The sequence below is a fragment of the Cavia porcellus genome, unplaced genomic scaffold (assembly GCF_034190915.1).
Source record: "Cavia porcellus strain 051 isolate PalLab524CR breed Dunkin Hartley unplaced genomic scaffold, mCavPor4.1 scaffold_25, whole genome shotgun sequence".
Classification (NCBI taxonomy): Eukaryota; Metazoa; Chordata; class Mammalia; order Rodentia; family Caviidae; genus Cavia; species Cavia porcellus.
The window spans coordinates 40,294,828-40,311,676 of NW_026947508.1; the positions used below are offsets into that span (position 1 = coordinate 40,294,828).

Genomic DNA, 16,849 nt, shown 5'->3' on the forward strand with positions numbered 1-16,849 from the left:
TGCCTCTGTAAACAGACCGTGTGTGGTCCAGGGATTTAAATGTATCAGGAATATGGCCTGGGAGGGGATATGGGAAAGCCCACTCCATCCTGCAAAGATTTCTTAAAGTGATTCCTGCTCAGCTTCCCCACTAACTGGGAGCAAGGGAATGATTAAGGTAATGATTTAGAATGAAGAGACCATCTAAATTAGAAGAATTTTGACAAACCCTCCTTCCTCCTCCCTGGCCCAAGAAGGGACAGGGAGTGCAGCAGTAGCAGAATCAGAATGAGGAACCAGGCTCCCTTCTCCCACCCTGCACAGGAAACTGCTGAGAAGAGTAAGACACATCTTATTTGCTGCCCTCTTCATTATTACAGGTGAAGAAACAGCTCGCTACTCTGCGAAGTTAATTTGATTAGAAGATAGTAAGTGCTCTCAAGAAAGGATATTTTCTTTGTTATAAGCAATTAGAGTTAATGATTTTGAGAACAAGGTAGCTTCTCTGTTAGAAACCACTATAGAAACACTTCTAACAAGGTTGCTTAGAAAAAGATGGAATCATTTAAAGACATGTCTTTTATAAAGGATATCAGGAAAATTCACTTATGAAACTTAGAAATCTCAAAAGAGTCAATGTAACTTTACTGTATCAAGTATGTTAAAAAATGTCCTGGGAAGAATTAGCTTCTGGGAGCACCATTTGGCTGTGAAATGTGCAGTGGGAGAAGCAAGAGGTTAACGTGACTAAGCGATCCCACATATGTGGCCAGGAATTTACAATTTCCACCATGGGTACTTCTCTTTCCTCTCCTTCCCACACCACAAGGGGGTTGTGCTGATTCCCAGAGGGAATGGGACCCACAGTTATGCACACTGCTGCACGTGCAACCTGGTGGGGCTAGGGGTAGTGTGTTTTCACTAGAAACCACAGCAGCCCACTGTGAGAGGCCCAGGGCACGCAGACGTACGTACTGGAGTGGTCAGCTCTGGTGTGGTTATGGGGATGCTGGAGTTGTTAAGTTTCATCCCACTGCCCAAGTCAAAGTCACAGATTTTCACTGGAGACACCTGCGAAGGGAAACAGAAAGCAGAGGTCACAGATACGAAAAGCCAGAGGCACCAGGAGACCAGTATAAACAAAGGGGTACATGGGCATATGGCCATCACACTTCAGCTTGACTATCTACCAGTCTCTATGCATCTCCTGGGGTTGAGTAGGAGCCACTTGGGGACTTTTTCCAATGTGTCCTCTGCCTCTGTTCTCTCTTCTTTCCCAGCTGAGAGAAAACCAGGTGAATTACATGGTGTTAGACTGTGGTGAACTCAGTGTAGAACTCCTGACAGTAAACAATGGCATAGGTTACAAGACAAATGCCAGAGAAGTAGCTGGGCATGGTGGCACACACCTGTAATCCTAATACTCAGGAGGCTGAGGCAGAAAGATAGTCACAAGTTCAAAGCCATCCTGGGTTATATAGACAGACCCTGTCTCAAAAAAAAAAAAAGCCAGAAAAGTTAGTACGTACAGTAGTCCCTGACTTGTGAACTAGTTCCATTCCGAGAGAATATCTGTAAGTCAGATTCATTCATGATTTGACAAAGTGAGTCTTACACGGTACATCTGTGACTCTCACACAGTACGACTGTGAAAGTTTGCAACTTTCATGTTTGTAAGCCGGGGACTTACTGCGTCACTGAAACACAGTTGTCTTGCAGTCCATTTAGTGGAAGGCACAGGAGCTTGGGGTAAAACCCTGACCATCTCAGGTGGTTTCGAGTCATCAACAAGTCATGGTTTGCTTGCTGGAACTTGGCTGGTTTAAAAGTCCTAGGGAAGCTGAGCTATTCAGTCAACGTGAACAGCGTGCACTCAGGTGCCAAGCCCAGCGACAGCACAATATATGGCCATGACCACAGCAGGGTGACTTATGTCTGCAGGAGAGAGGGAGGACGATGCAGAAGGTGCTGAGGAAGCTGGCCCAGGGGTCCCCGCTCGCTGCTCACGATCAGGAAGACCTGTGCCACCTTCTAACTTCTCTCCTCCCCCACTCTTTTTCGCATTCTTTTTCATTTAGTTTCTCTTTTCATTGTGGCCAGATGAAAACACAAAATATGTTCTTTTGGCCATTTTCAGATGTACAATTCAGTGGTATTAATTATATTCATGATGTTGTGGCACTATTGCCACTCTTTCCATCACTGAAACTCTTTCCATCACTGAAAACAGAAGCCACACCCCAGGAATAACTTGCCATTTCTGCTCCAGTCCCGGGCCGCTCAGACCTTCTTTATGTTTTTATTCACTGCCTATCTCAGGTATTTCATATAAGTTGAAGCACATAGTATCTATCCTGTGTGCCTTGCTTCTTTCACTTGGCATATTGGTTTCTGGGTCATTTATTTCGAACATGCATCAGTACACGTAGCATGTAACATGCATATTTTCAGGTTGACTAATGCTCTATCGTATGCATGGACTACATTATGTTTACCCATTCACCTAGGTGGACAGCTGGGTTGATTTGCCCTTGTGAATATTATGAAAAACACTATAATGTATTTTAATGGGCAACTAAGTATCTACTTGAGTCCATTTCCAATTCTTTTGGCATGTACCTGGAGTTGCTGGGTCATGCCTGCATTTAGCCTTTTGAGGAATTGCCAAACTGTTTTCCACATTTTACATTCCCACCAGTAATGTGCAAATGTTCTAGTTTCTCCACATCCTCACCAACACCGGTTATTTTCTATTTTTTTTACACCACTTTTTAAAATTTTTTTTTTATCGGTACCGGGAATGGAACTCATGACTGCCTGCTTGCAAGGCAGGTGTTTATGCCGCTGAGCTAAATCCCCAGCCCCTATTTTCTATTTTTAAAAAATTTATAGCCGTCTTTGTGGCTGCATAATGGTATCTTTTTCATTTGTTTGGTTATAAGACTAGGGTTATAGTGCTAGGGTTGAGTTGAACCCAGGTCTTCAGTTGAGCTGCAGCTCTGTCCCTTTTGATTTTTCAAACCTTGAGACAGGCGTCTCACTAAGTTGCCCAAGCTGGGCTTGAACTCACCCTGCCGCAGCACCTCAGAGTGCTGGTATATAGGCATCTGTGGCTTACCTCTGGTTTCGATTTTTCCCTAATGACTAAGAACTGAAAGTCTTCTCACATGTTTGTTAACCATCTGTACGTCTTCTTGTTGTTGAATTTTAGGAGTTCTTTGTTTTTTTTAGGTATCATACCCTTATAGATATATGATTTGAAAACACTTTCTCCCACTGTGAAGGTTGTATTTTTGCTTATTTTTAGTTTTTCCAATCATAAAAAGGGGGTAATAAACCTGTACTATGAAGAGCAAATGAAGTAAAGGACATGCAAATTCCTTGTAAATCAGAGGCAATGATGGGTAGTTCAGAGGCCTGGTGCAGTGTGGGGTCAGCCACCTTAGTTTTAATCTAGACTCTTCCACTCACCAAGGACTAACTTTATGTAAGTTTCTCAACTTCTCTGAGCCTCTGTTTCCTCATTTATAAGATGAAGATAACAATAGAACCTTCTTCCAAATAAATCTATAAATATTAAATAGGCATATAAGTCCCTGTGGTGTAAGCACTTCAGAAATGTTAACTGTAATTATTTATAATAATCATAATAATGAAGAATTACAAATTTGTATGGCAGAACCATGGACAGGTAGTCAAAAGATCTTACCTGAGCTAACACATAGTTATTCCCCCTCAAAGAGCTATATACACCAGGCTGACTCATGTTTCACTTGTAGTCATGCCTTATGCATGAGCCACAGCTTCACCCACGCCAAGACATGTAGCTCTAGCCTATGCACGTTTATAGACACACATAGGAGCCATGGATATGGGCCACCAATACTACTGGGCTAAATCTCTCCTAACAAACACAGAATTTACCGATTTAATACCCTGTGATGGGAATGCAAACACTTCCATTTATAGTAAAATGGGTTAAGGCAGTGTTTAAAATAGGTTGCATTTGATCAACATCACATGTAAATGTTTTCTCTTTAATGGGCACTTTTGGAAATAGAACTGGAAACTGAAGCACTTCTCAAGAACTTGCTTCCTAATTATTACTTCTTTGCTGGGTGTGATGGCACACTCTGTGATCCCAGCACCCAGGAGGCTGAGGCAAGAGGATCGCCATGAGTTTGAGGCCAGCCTGATCTTCATAGGGAACTCAAGGCCAGCCTGAGCTACACAGTGAGACCTTGTCTCAAACAAAACAAAACAAAAACAAAACAAAAGCCCCTAATTATTTCTTCTTCTTTTAGTGGTACTATGGATTGAATACAGGGCCTCAAGCAGGTTAGGCAAGCACTGAGCTACATTCCCAGTCCTTTCTAAATTTGATTTTGAGACAGAGTATCACTACCTTACCCAGGCTGGCCTCAAATTTGTGATCCTCCAGGCTCAGCTTCCTGAGTAGCTGAGATTATAAGCACACCAGGGTTTTAATTATTACTTCTAATGGTAGGTACCACCTAGCCTACATACCACACCACAAATATCATTTGTGGGCAGAGATGTGCCCATGTATGACTGAGTTGTCTCTGACTCTCAGCTACTCTAACGGAAGGTATACAGGACCTGTGTAGGTCTCAGATATTTTATAAGATGTATGCTTAAGCCAATCATATTAATGACAAAGCAAAGACAACGACAAAACTAACCCTATTTGGAATGCTGAAACGTTATATATTAGGCATGGCATTCTCATGTGTCCATGATAATCAGTTGTAGTTAGTACCTGAGGCTGAGGGAATTGCTAACGATCTACTGCATGCTGAGATCAGGGTGGCTTTCCTGATCAGTATGAACTAGAATATCCCAAAGCAGGCCATTAGTACCTTTTCTGGAGATTCACACAATATGTTTTCTGGCTTCAGATCACGGTGAGCAATTCCTGAAATGACCAACAGCAAAGAAGTGGTTAACATATGCACATAATTATCAAACATTCCACACACAATTAATTTTTTCCAAATGCTGTTGTTCGCAGATTAATTCCCAATTATGGTACATTAAAAAATCAACGAGCTGCAGGAGGCAGAAGTAACCAGAGACATAAACCAAAGCACAGTTGATTTTGCAAGTTCTTTTGAAGCAGAGACGTTAGAAGTCTGGCAGGGATAAGAAGGCCTAAATGAATCCCAGCCAGCCTACCTTTCAGCACTGTGGTGACAACCAAGAATTCTTATTGTGCAGCCTAATATAAAGCAGAACAGAGCTCTGCAAATGGCAATACTTGGAACAGCAATGCACAAATAATTAGAGTCTTATTTAAGAGCATCTCAGGGGGCTTAGAATGCTCTACCTCATTTCTTCCTGTGTAGCTGATTAGAAAAAAATTTTCCTTCAGTGGGGCTCCCTCAAATTTCTCCAAGCCTGCCTGCCTTTTTCTCACCTCTGCAAGGACATCCCTGGCCTAAAGGTGCTGTTCTTCAGAGAGGACACCTCTGCATTTTGGCTAGGCCTCCTTAACTGATGAGGGGTTAAAAACTGCTGACCTGGCCAGAAGGTGTCTAGGGGGAAAACCATCTTATTTGTTTTGTTTCCTATGATACTGGGGACTGAACCCAGGGCTTCACAACTCCTAGGCAAGCACTTTGCCATTATACTACACCCCAGATCTTTGAAAAATTTATTTTGAGACAAAATAAAAGTGCTAAGTTGCCCATGTTATTCTGAACTTGTGGCCTTCCTTCAACCTGAGTAGCTGGGGTTACAGGCATGGGCCAACAGTGCTAGGTGAAAGCCATCTTCTAACCGAAACAAAGGGACAAAGAGCAAATAGGGAGGGCCATGGTGCTCCAGAGAAGAACACAGAAACCAACCTTTCTCCCTTCCTTTTTTCTTCCCTGCCCTCTCTTCCCTTCTCTCCCTCCATCCATCCATGCCATGCACAGAACAGAGACAAAAAAGAAAGTCTGGTAGCTTGAACAAGAATCCACGTCAAAGACTGAAAAGTAGCAGAGGATTCTTGGGGATAATGAAGAGGCAAGATCTGCCCTAAACTCACTGGATGATCAACTTTTTAGGCAGCCCTCTAATTCCCTACTGGAATGCACAGCACAGGCCTGGCTCACCTGAGGCTCTTTACTAGCAAAGGAAAAGCTGAGCTCTGGCAAGCTAAGTAACATCATCAGTCACCTAATTGAATGAGAACCCAGAGCAACCCAGTTCAGCCTGTGCAAATTGAGTCAGGCTCATGCTCAGCACACTAAAAGTGAAGGATATTTTCCATTATGGCAAGTGCTCCCACAGAAGGATCATGAGCCGCACATGGAGCCTTACTCGTTGAATAGGTGCCCATGGCCCACTCGTCCTTCAGTGTGAGAACTCAGAGAGCCAGGCTGTAATAATGGACCTGCCTGTATGAGTCACCAGCCATCGAGCTGTGCCAGTTCATTTCCCAGAGGTTAAGCCACAGTGTGTCCAGTATTTAAAAGTATGGAACTTGTTTCAGGGCTGGCCCATTCTTACCCAATTCATCTTCCCAGCATGAAGTTATTTAGAAAACAGCCAAGTTTGGCTGGAAATCGTTTTTCATACCCTCAGCTCTGAATCACATGGGCAGCTGGCCAGCTAGATGTGAACAAGCACTTCAGAACTCCTAAAACCACCCGCCTCCATTCCCTTTAGTGTAGTCTTGTAAATAAATAAATAAATAAATAACAAAACCACCTCTACCCCTCCTCCAAGGTATGGCTCTTGTAAAAAGCATGACCCAGTTTTGCAATCTATAGAGGCAGCTTGGGGAGCAGTTGTAAATCTCTGTCACGTAGGTGTTACCTACATGCATCCCAGCTTTCAGAAACAGAACTGCTGCTATTCATCATGCTGAGGAAAGTCAGACCACCCCCTGCCAGGAATTTTCATCCTAGGTGCAAGTCAGAGTCCCACCATGGACAGTGCCAGTTTGCAGACCTCTGTCAACCACTGGAGAAGGCCAGGTGGGATCTGTGACCCTCCACACACCAGGCACAGCAGCTGCACTATGTCGGGGCACCTTATGGGTGTGCTTGCAGCTCATCTGCAGTTGTGCCTGAGCTCCACAACCAGGGAGCCCAGTCAGCAACCACAGGCATGAAGTAGGGGAGCCAGGTCATGGATTCTTGGCTGACCTCCACCTCCACCAGGTAGAATGCTTTCCTCAAGGAATTAATATTAGGGGGAAAAATGCTTTCTGTCTGGTGGAGGATGAAGATGGAGGAAATAACATTTCATGAGAATCTAGTATGTGCCAGGAACTAAACTATGCTCCACCTATTTTATATATATATGTATATAAAATGTGTGTACTATATACACATATGTACATATATATTTTACATAGAGAAGATGTACAAAACTACATAAATGAACTCATACAAATAAAAGGCCTAGAACAGTACCTAGCACATACCAATTGCCATGGACTACTACAGATGATATTATCATCTCTCCTAATCTTTAGCATAGCTCTATGGCTAGCTCTTTTCACTGAAAGCGCACAGTTGGAAGAGAAACGAAGCCAGAACTCATTTTTTCTATAACACTGCTATTGGAAAATTTGAGAAACTTCAAATGGTACAACATATTTACAGAACTGTTAAAACAATTTGCAAAAAGACTTGATTTACTACAAAAGTTCCTGAATTATTAGTTCTAGGAAAGGGAGTGTAAGCAAAGTATAACTCAGACAACAGCAACATACTAGTTACCACTGTGATGTTCAACAGATACTTCAAACTGTCATATGAACAGAAAAATATATTTTTCATTTACTGTAAACAACATATATAAAAGCATATATATATATATATATATATAGTACCAATTTTTAAGAAAGAGACATAGGTGATGTATTTTGAAAAACTAAAAGGAATGTTAAAATATTTATAAGAAAGCCAGGCGTGGTGGAACACGCCTATAATCTCAAGTCTTGGCTGAGGCAGGAGAAATGCTGCAAGTTCCAGGCCAGCCTGGGCTACAAAGTGAGTTCAAGGTGACCCTGAACTACATGGTGAAACCTGTCTCAAAAAGACAAAATACTTACATGAGAATGGTTGTTATCATGCATGATTTTTATGTTTTTCATCAGGAAAAGGGCATGATCTACACACTCAGGCAGGTATACTTACCTTGTTTAATATGAAATTCATTCTTTTTCCTCCCACTTTCTCCTTTATCCCAATCCTATTTAAGAGGATTTCTCCATCACCTCTCCATCATCCATAACAGAAGCCTATGAGCCATGCTGGACTGACCCTGCCTCTCAAGCTGTTTGCTAACCATCTCCAGAGCAAGCCCCCTGCAGGCCTCCTCCCTCCTATGGTACCCAGAGGCTGGCCAGCCTGACCCACTGACCCAGGGGTGGCTTGGCTCACCTTTGGTGTGCAGGAAGTCAAGAGCAGCAGCAACGTCTCGCACCACTTGGCTGGCGTCTCGTTCATTGAAGTGCTTCTGCTTCTGGATGTGGGCTAGGATGGAGCCTGAGGAGCAGAGGGGACAAAGGAGGATCACCTTTGCAGGCTCTAATGAGCACTACTTCTTAGAAGCCAAGTTTTCACAAGTTTGAGGTGGTGACATGGGCTGACTCAAATGCTAAATGTCAGCACCAAGTGTGCTGCCTGGAACTAGCATATGTCTACTGAATAAACTTAGACTGCTACCCTCTGTGCCTGTCTATGAGGAGCTCAGGAGTGGCAGAGACCAATTATTTACATGGCCAAAAAATTAGTGATCTAGGAATTATTTGGCTTCTGAAATCAAAAGGAACTGGAAGTGAATACACATGGGGCTGAGAGGACTTGAGACATTTGCTCTTCTGCATTTAGACTTAGACCCAAGTAAGAGCACAAGTGGAAACACCAGATCCTCTCTAGATGAAAAAAGGGGTCAGCTGCTTTACCTCTTGAAGTTTGTCTTATGTTGTTACTACTTTTCTGGGAATAGCTAACATTTATTGTTTAGTTACTATGTGCCAGGCACTATGAAGTGCTCTTTAAACAAATTATCTTACTCTCACAAAGGTATAAAATGGGCAGTATAGTTGTCCTCATTTTATAAATGGGGAACTTCATGCCAAAAATGGTTAAGCACTTGCTTCAGACATTACCCCATTAAGTTATGGAATCAAGATTTTTAGGTGTAATACATCTGGTCCCCAAACCTGTGCAGACTTCTCAGCTGAACCTGCTGGAGGGATAGACTACTCTAAGCCTTGTGCTCCCTCTTTACCCCTTGGGTCTGGCTTCAGTGGAGCTACACTCTAAGCATTATATAAAGGCTACAGAGGACCCAGCTGCTTGTAGCATTCCAGACATGTAATTCTGAGTCCTGATGTGCAGTGATGGCAGGGTGGGGTCAAACACACACATAAGCATACAGCTTGGCTTCATGGGACCACACTGACTACTGAAAGCCAGTATTTCTGGGCTGAAGGTGTCATTTCTGTGTCCTAGAAGTGGCCTGTGCTTGTTATTTCTGGGTATGTATATATGTATGCATTTTTGGTATGGGGAGGGAATGAGAGAAGGCAGGAAAGAACTACTAAAGATCTTTCACTTGATTAAACAAAGGATCCCAGTGTGGTAGGGAACATTTCCAAAAAATCCATCTTCTGGTTCTGCTTTAGCTTGCCCCACTTCAGGGAGCCTCTTGCTTCTAAATTTGTTAAAAGGGAAGGCAGAGAGTAACATATGTACTTCTAAGGCAGCCCCAGCTTCCAGTTGTTTTAACATTAGCAGCTAGTATTGAGCTCTTAGTGCACACCAGACATACAGCTAAGTGTTTCGTGGCAATTAATTTAAGCTATTTAGCAATCTCATGAAGTAGGTGCCATCATTGTCCCTACCCTACAGATGAAAATACTGCTTGGAAAAGGGAAAGAGATTTGCAGAAGGTCACAAGGCTGGAAGTAATAGAGCCAGACTAAAGCTTAGCTTTGTTGGTTTCCAAAGCATGCATCCTTGACCCCAAGCCCCAGTGTGCCCTTCCACTCAGCTCTGTGTATCCCTGCACCCTGTAACCTTTATCTTGAAAATAGGTCCTAGGGTCAGGGGAGGCTTGGGGAGTAAAGAGCACCTCTGTCTCCTTTACTATGTCACAAGAACGAACTGAAAACACATGTCCTAGTGATACCTGTGTGGGTGACAGCAGTATAGGAGCAGGCAAGTGTAGTGCCCTTCCACTTAAAGGAAGGATGTAGCATTTCAGACATGTAATTCTGACCTTACCCTCCCCTCTATCCTGGGTCTGTCCCAAACAATGGGGTCCCCTTCTCCTCTGTTTAGCCTTCCTGGACTTAATAATGTAAGCCAGAGCTTCCACCCCATAATTAATTTAGTTAAATAGTAAATGTGTCAAAACAGGGATAAATTGATCACTAAAAGTATCTATATATGACTCATATAATGAAAAAGCATTTACAGAATGCCGAACAGGCAACATTCTAAGCTCTGTGAAATGCTAATTAACATCCATTCCTTCAGCCTTCCCTATCCCAAATCAAGGGCAACTTTTAAGTCCTTCATCCTTTTATTAGCTTGACTTGTTTTAGAAGTCTCTGGGATTCATGATGGATGATCACCACCCTTGGTCTTAATTGGAAGTCCAAACACATACTCAACAGGAAGTACCTCCTTGCAATTTCTCAAAGACCAAGTAAAACCTTGTGTCATCTTCAAAGAACTCAATCAGCTCCAAAATGTTCCTTAAATGGGGAAAAATAGGAGGAGAGGGAAGGGGGGAATATTATATATTAAAGTTTATTTATAAATATACAAAAACCCCCACAATACCCTGTAGTGTGGCAGAAATCAACTTGAAATCAAAATGCTTATTAAAATCCCATGTTTGAGAAGCAGCCAATGGTGTTAGCAAGATTCAGGTCACCTTATCTTTCCATAATGTTTAGTCTCTGGTGTTTTCACCAAGTCTGGCTGTCAAACCCCAACCCTAAAACCCACTAGGTAGAGTTATAAAAAAGTCCCGGTCACATTAAACTGAATAAAATCTGCAGCCGACTGGAAGCAATTGCGGCTAATAACAGTGAATAGTAGGTGTGTGTCCTGGAGGCAAGCAGCAAATAATTACTTGCCCTCCCTCTTGCCCATAAATCACGGGGCAGTATTTACATTGCCTGGAGAAAATGGAAACATCTGTCAAATAGACTTGGGGCCTAACATGGGCACTGCTAGACCCTAACTGCTAAACGCTGCTTAATGAAACGGCTGCGTTCCTGGCCACTGTAGCACTTGTGGCCTTCCCCGGTGAGCACTCTCTGTCTGCCGGAGTATTGCTGTGCTCAGCCAACAAGGTCGTCTTGTAACTCAGTAGGGAAGCCACCAACCTGGATACTGGAGGTGTTGGGATTTTTTTTCTTTGAAAGAATGAAATAAACCAAGTAGAGTCTCTAATGCTGAACTAAGAAGCTGCAGGGCTGAAAATAAAAATCTGTCCTTCATAAAAAAATGCTGGCCACTTTGGGAGACACTACACTTTTACTAGTGTGAAGGCGTCCAAATAAGATGGCCAAAATGGCCTAATTTGAAAGAAGATTGTAGAGGCAGTGCCTGGAGTTAAATCAACAGCAGCCCCCTTCCTCCAAGCTTAATGACAAAGCCATCAATACCAGGCTACTGGCTCCCTGCTGACCCTGCCATGAAGGGAGAGAGATGGGGAAGCAAGTCGTGGGGGTGACCCTGATTTAAAGCCACCATGGGAGTGCCACTCATTTGGAGCGGCCTTAGTGGAGACTGAGGTTACTGTGGCCCAGTCACCAAGCAAGGAGCATCGGATCTGCTTCAGGACCTGAGCGGCATCCGTGCACATGGAAATATGCTAGGACAGAAAACAGCAGTGAATATTCTTAACACTTCTTGCACTCATCACAGTACTAAAACAGCTCTAAAGATTTCTACCAGTCAGCTGGCCAGGCTTCCACAGGCACTTGAAAGAAACGGAACCTCAGTTTCCCCAGCCACTGATTCCTATTACTCCCCTAACTTGAGGGACTGCTGATATTTTAGTGCTTCAGCTAAAGAGGAGATGGCTTCTTGGGGTTACTGCCGCTTTCCCTCCCTCCTTCCTTACCTCTTTCCCTCTCTTGTTGACAGATGGAAGGACTTACTTGCAGTTGTGGGGAAGGAATGAGAGCCAAGTGCTGGGGTCAGGGGATGGTACGAAGTCTTTCTGCGGCCACACATCCCCCAGAGAAGCATCGAGTCACCCACACTCACTTGTTTCCTTGACACTGATAAAGCGTCTCCACCTCTCGGAACACCCGACTCCGACTGTGCCCTGCTTGTTTTTCTATGATCTGTGGGAAGAATAAAGTATCATGTACATCACCTTTGCAAAACAGTCGCTTGGCAGGAGCTTCCTGGAAGAAGACAAGGTGAACACAGTCCAAATCCAGTTTCCATGGAATGGGCCATGGTGACACAGGCACTGTGGTTCTTTCAGCAAAGCAGTAGCCTGGCCCAAGAGCTTTCAGTATGGCTGAGCCTCTGGCCACACATGACACCAAGGTCTCTAGGTGGCTGCTCTGGGGAGACAAGGGGAGCCAGACTGACATAGAACTAGCTCTGCTCAGCTCCTCTTGCCTTACAGGTAAGAAGTGAAGGTCTCACAGAAGGGTCTTAAGGTGAGAGAGGACACAGGAGGAACCAAAGCCTTCAGGCCAAGCTCAGATGCCACTCTGAAGACCCTCGAGGCCGAAGTGTCCGCTTGTTCCTCTGAGCACTCACTCTTTGACAGGGCCTGTCTTAAGTAATGTATATATTTAATCTCAGTTAACCCTTACAAAAGGGATCAAAGATAGGAAAGTATAAAACATTCTGCCCACAGCCCAGGGCTGACCTTAAAGGCCTCACTGTCCCATCCCTGTGCCTAGCCTAGACAGATTCTCCCAGCGCCTGGAGGCTTCTCTCGTGCGAACCAGTGGCTTGCTCCCTCCACACCTCTCGCTGAGGTTCTTGGTAAACGCACGAGCCCATAGTGGAGTGGGTGATTTTCAGTAGACCCAGATTACTCTGCAAGCTCTGTGGTCCCACCAGACCGTTCCTATCGAAGCTTGTAGACAAGCTTTCTGCAGACCTGTACTCGGTCCTGGCCCTGCTTGATGATGATGTCGCACTCTTCCCTTCCAGTAATGCTGGGCACAACACCTCAGAAGTCTCTAGTATGCTGCAGCACATACTGAACTGCAAGTTGTTAAATAAGCCCACATCTATTAGTAAACCACCCTGGGTCCATTTTCTGACAACAGGCAATGAGGTCCAGTGCTGGGGAACTATGAGCATTCAGCATCATACACCAAGCAATTTGGGTCAAAATGAGGGGCAATTTTGCAGCAAGCAGGCTTTCCAGCAACAGCACTGTTTTTCTCAGAGGAGGTAACAGGCTCTGACCACTAGAGATGGAGAATAGAATATGGACAACTATTTGGGAAGAAAATCTTAGAGAAAATCTGGATCAGATTATCTGGACATTGCATTCTGACCCTAAGGTCCATCAGCTGGACACCTGTAGGGAAAGTGGTAATAAGTCAAGTCTTGTGGAGCCATGCAAGGAGAAGCAGCCCATCTTTAGGGGGCTTCCAGAAAGAAGAGGTGACACAAAACATTGGCAGTGCTGAAACCAAGGCTCTACCAATCCACGGGAACATGGAATAAGGGCCAGGCTGTCCTCTTGTGATCCGACCTGGGAGAACGGATCTGTCATTTATCAATGTATCAAAACTTTTGACAATCAATTTACATTTGTGGTTTTTACCACAGTAGGCATACTTTTAAAGAAATTACTTGGCCAGGAATATGGCTCAGTGGCACAGCAGCTGCCTGGCAAGCACAAGGTCCTGAGTTCAATTCCCAGAATGCTCCTCCCTCAAAACAACAACAAAAATAACAACAAATAAATGACTTATAATTTATACCAGTCTTTCTAAAAGGAATGGGGGTGGCTCTCTTGGTATCATGTTTCTGAGGCTGTAGGAAGATGGGGATAAAGAGATGTCTCTTTCAGAGCCATCTGGCTGGGTTCCCTGGGAAGAGGACTGGGAAGCAGCCAGTATTATCTTAAGCACTTTACATATTAACTTATTTATCTCCCACAACAATTACATGTAGTCTCTATTATTATAACCATTTCACAGATGAGGAAACCAAAAGAAGAACAGCTGGGGAACTTGCCTGATGAAAAAAACCAAGATCTGAATCTGGTAAACACAGCTTGAGAGCCGAGGTTCTTCCTGAGCAACTATACTATAGGATGTGAAATATATTTAGTTTACAACAAGCTGTAAATGACTATGTACAACATCCAGAAGGGACACTCACTTTGACAGCATACTCTTGGCCAGTCTGCAGGCTCACAGCACCTTGAACTTTGGCATAGGCTCCCTCTCCCAGCAACTCAGAGGTCAGCTTGTACATATCTAGGGATGAAATGGGGGAGAGGAATAACAAAACACGTCAGCCTGCTGCAAGCTCAGGAGGGAAGAGTTCCTGTTGCTCAACTTCCCCAATCTGACCAGCCCGAGAACCAGGCACATGTTGACTCTGGAGGGCTCAGTGACGAGGAAGATGTATAGTTTCCCCAGTCACAGCAGGTCTCAGTTTCTCAACCGAGGCCAGATGTAAGCATCCTGTTCCTCATTTCAGAGATCAAGTCAGAGAAAGGGTTTCAATTCAGCACCTCTTTCCTGAGTACCTACTATGTGCCTGACAGCATAACAAAGACATTGTGAGGAATAAAATAGAGTCTTATCGCACTGAGGTTCTCAGTCCAGTGTGAAGACAGACAGATAACCTATTGGCCCCAGAATAAAACAGGAACTGCTAAGTACCATCAGAGATCACAGAGGAATAAGACAATTTTTAAAAATGGCTCAGGAAAGGGGAAATCTGGAGAACCCAGGGAGCCTCACAAAAGAGATCAAATTTGAATGAACATCATTCATTAATTCACTTATTTCCTGAGCAGCTACAATGTGCCAAGTTTGTGCTGAGCAGAGGTGATGCAAAGGGGAAATAAGCACTGTTTCATTTTATATCAGGCACAGTGGAGGTGATTGGAGGTTTCTAAGAAGTTTCCAGAAGTTCCCCACAGGAAAACAGACATAGAAGTAGGATGTGAATGATGTGCTGAGCTTTTAGGTAATGAGTCAGAGCAGCTGTACCACAGCAATAGGCCTGGAGTGAAAGAACGTTGGGATGACCTGCTCTCACAGAGAGCACAAGCTGACCTCATCTGCCATTGACCTTCACTCCTCAGCTTTTCCTCTTGATGCAGCTTAGTCTTAAACCCCTACACTGAGCAGAAGACTAAACTGTGACAGAGATCTTCTTACTCTTAGTCATGAGAAATTGGTGACTGTGTAAGCTTTCCTTAAACAACAGGAGGTACTCTCCTGTGTTCACCAAGAGTGCAAAAGACTTGTAGACTTGTAACCTATTCTAAAACCCTGGGGAATTTTGCCTATTAACTCCTAGTCCTAGTCTACCCTCCATATATATATACAGTTCTCTGCTTTTGAGTTAAGGACAAGCAAACAAACAAACCCTTGCACTAAGTACTTCCTTGGTTCTACCATGGTTGGTCTCGAAGCTATGTGAATAGATGGCACAGTGTTGTTCGTATTTTAAACGACATGTTTCTCTCAAGGTGCATGCACATTCATGTTAATCCTTTACACTTATCAAGATGTTCAGTGGTTGGAATTCAATATTCCTGATGCACAAAGTGCTTGTTGTCAGAACCTCTGGTGTGCCTACAAGGTCAGGCAAAGGGCTCATGAGGGGAAGATACTTCAGGTCTTCAGAACAACACAACACAGGTAAAGGGGACATGTTACTCCTAGAAGTTGCTACTGATCCTCTGGGTCCTCAACAGAGGTTCCAGCAGAGTGTCACGTCACCCCACCGTAACCCCTATATCACCCCGTGATAACAACTTGAGCACTGAGTTGCATGCCACATGCATGGAGTACCCCAGAATGTCACACCACTTCACATCACCCTTCCACAGGGAGTCAGACACTTACAGCACAAGAAGCTTTGATCTCTAGGAGTCCAATCCTCCCCTTAGCTAGGCCTGCAGTGTCATCTGCAGCCTCAGCCCTCGGTGTTTCTCACTTCCTCTTATGTGGTTGTTCTCCTCTCAGCAGCCTTTCCAGGAACTGCTGTGGTAAGGCTCACATCTGACAAGGTGCCAGGACACACGAGGCAATTCACTTACAGCTCTGACATATTGGTCTTCCTTTCCACTGAGGAGTACTTGACAGCCAGGGGAGGCCAGCATGTAGACCAGGAACTGTGCCCATCCCCAGCCCTGTCACTGCTGTGTAAACTTGCTCCCTTCTGAGATGCAGCATCCAGTTACTTGCAACTACAGGTGCCACTGCTTAGACAGCCATTGGCTCACAGCTGTGAGGGCTGTGGGAGTAACAGACCTTCAAACCTTCCTGGCAAGGAGTCGGTGTCTCGGGCTTTCCGCTTCTTCTTCCTCCTCTTGTGGCCGTCTGTGATGGGAAGGGGCTCACTGCTGCCCATCTCTGGAAGACAAGAGGAGATATGAGGGAAACAGCAATGTACTGACTAAGCCATACGTTCACCCGGAAGGAGAAAAACAGGACGGGGGGGGGGAGCCCAGGAGCTTTACGCTGATGGTTTTTAAATATCTGTGAGGACTATTGATTTGTTTTGACCCAGGAGGCAAAACTAAAGGCAAAACCATTATAGGAGATCATTAACTGAGGAAAAGAACTCAGACAGGAAGGCTAGATTATAAGAGGATAGCAGAAGCCTGTTTTAATCAAGCTCATTAGAACATGAGATTTAGATCTGCCACC

General features: G+C 44.2%; 1 protein-coding gene across 7 annotated transcripts in view; it reads right to left on the reverse strand.

Annotated features, from left to right (window-relative positions):
* The window catches only part of Mknk1 (MAPK interacting serine/threonine kinase 1), a 39,002-nt gene that overhangs the window by 4,211 nt on the left and 17,942 nt on the right, over positions 1 to 16,849 (reverse strand). For 6 of the 7 annotated variants that reach the window (XM_013144223.3, XM_063236401.1, XM_063236402.1 and 3 more), the window contains 7 exons: positions 16,451 to 16,552; positions 14,337 to 14,434; positions 12,237 to 12,316; positions 10,635 to 10,708; positions 8,382 to 8,486; positions 4,860 to 4,915; positions 955 to 1,050 (listed from right to left, as the gene is read on the reverse strand). In XM_013144223.3, the coding sequence (XP_012999677.1) occupies positions 955 to 1,050; positions 4,860 to 4,915; positions 8,382 to 8,486; positions 10,635 to 10,708; positions 12,237 to 12,316; positions 14,337 to 14,434; positions 16,451 to 16,552 (611 nt within the window). Of the gene's footprint in view, positions 1 to 954; positions 1,051 to 4,859; positions 4,916 to 8,381; positions 8,487 to 10,634; positions 10,709 to 12,236; positions 12,317 to 14,336; positions 14,435 to 16,042; positions 16,394 to 16,450; positions 16,553 to 16,849 lie in introns of those variants that run through there. The other variant, XM_063236404.1, reaches the window with a different exon arrangement.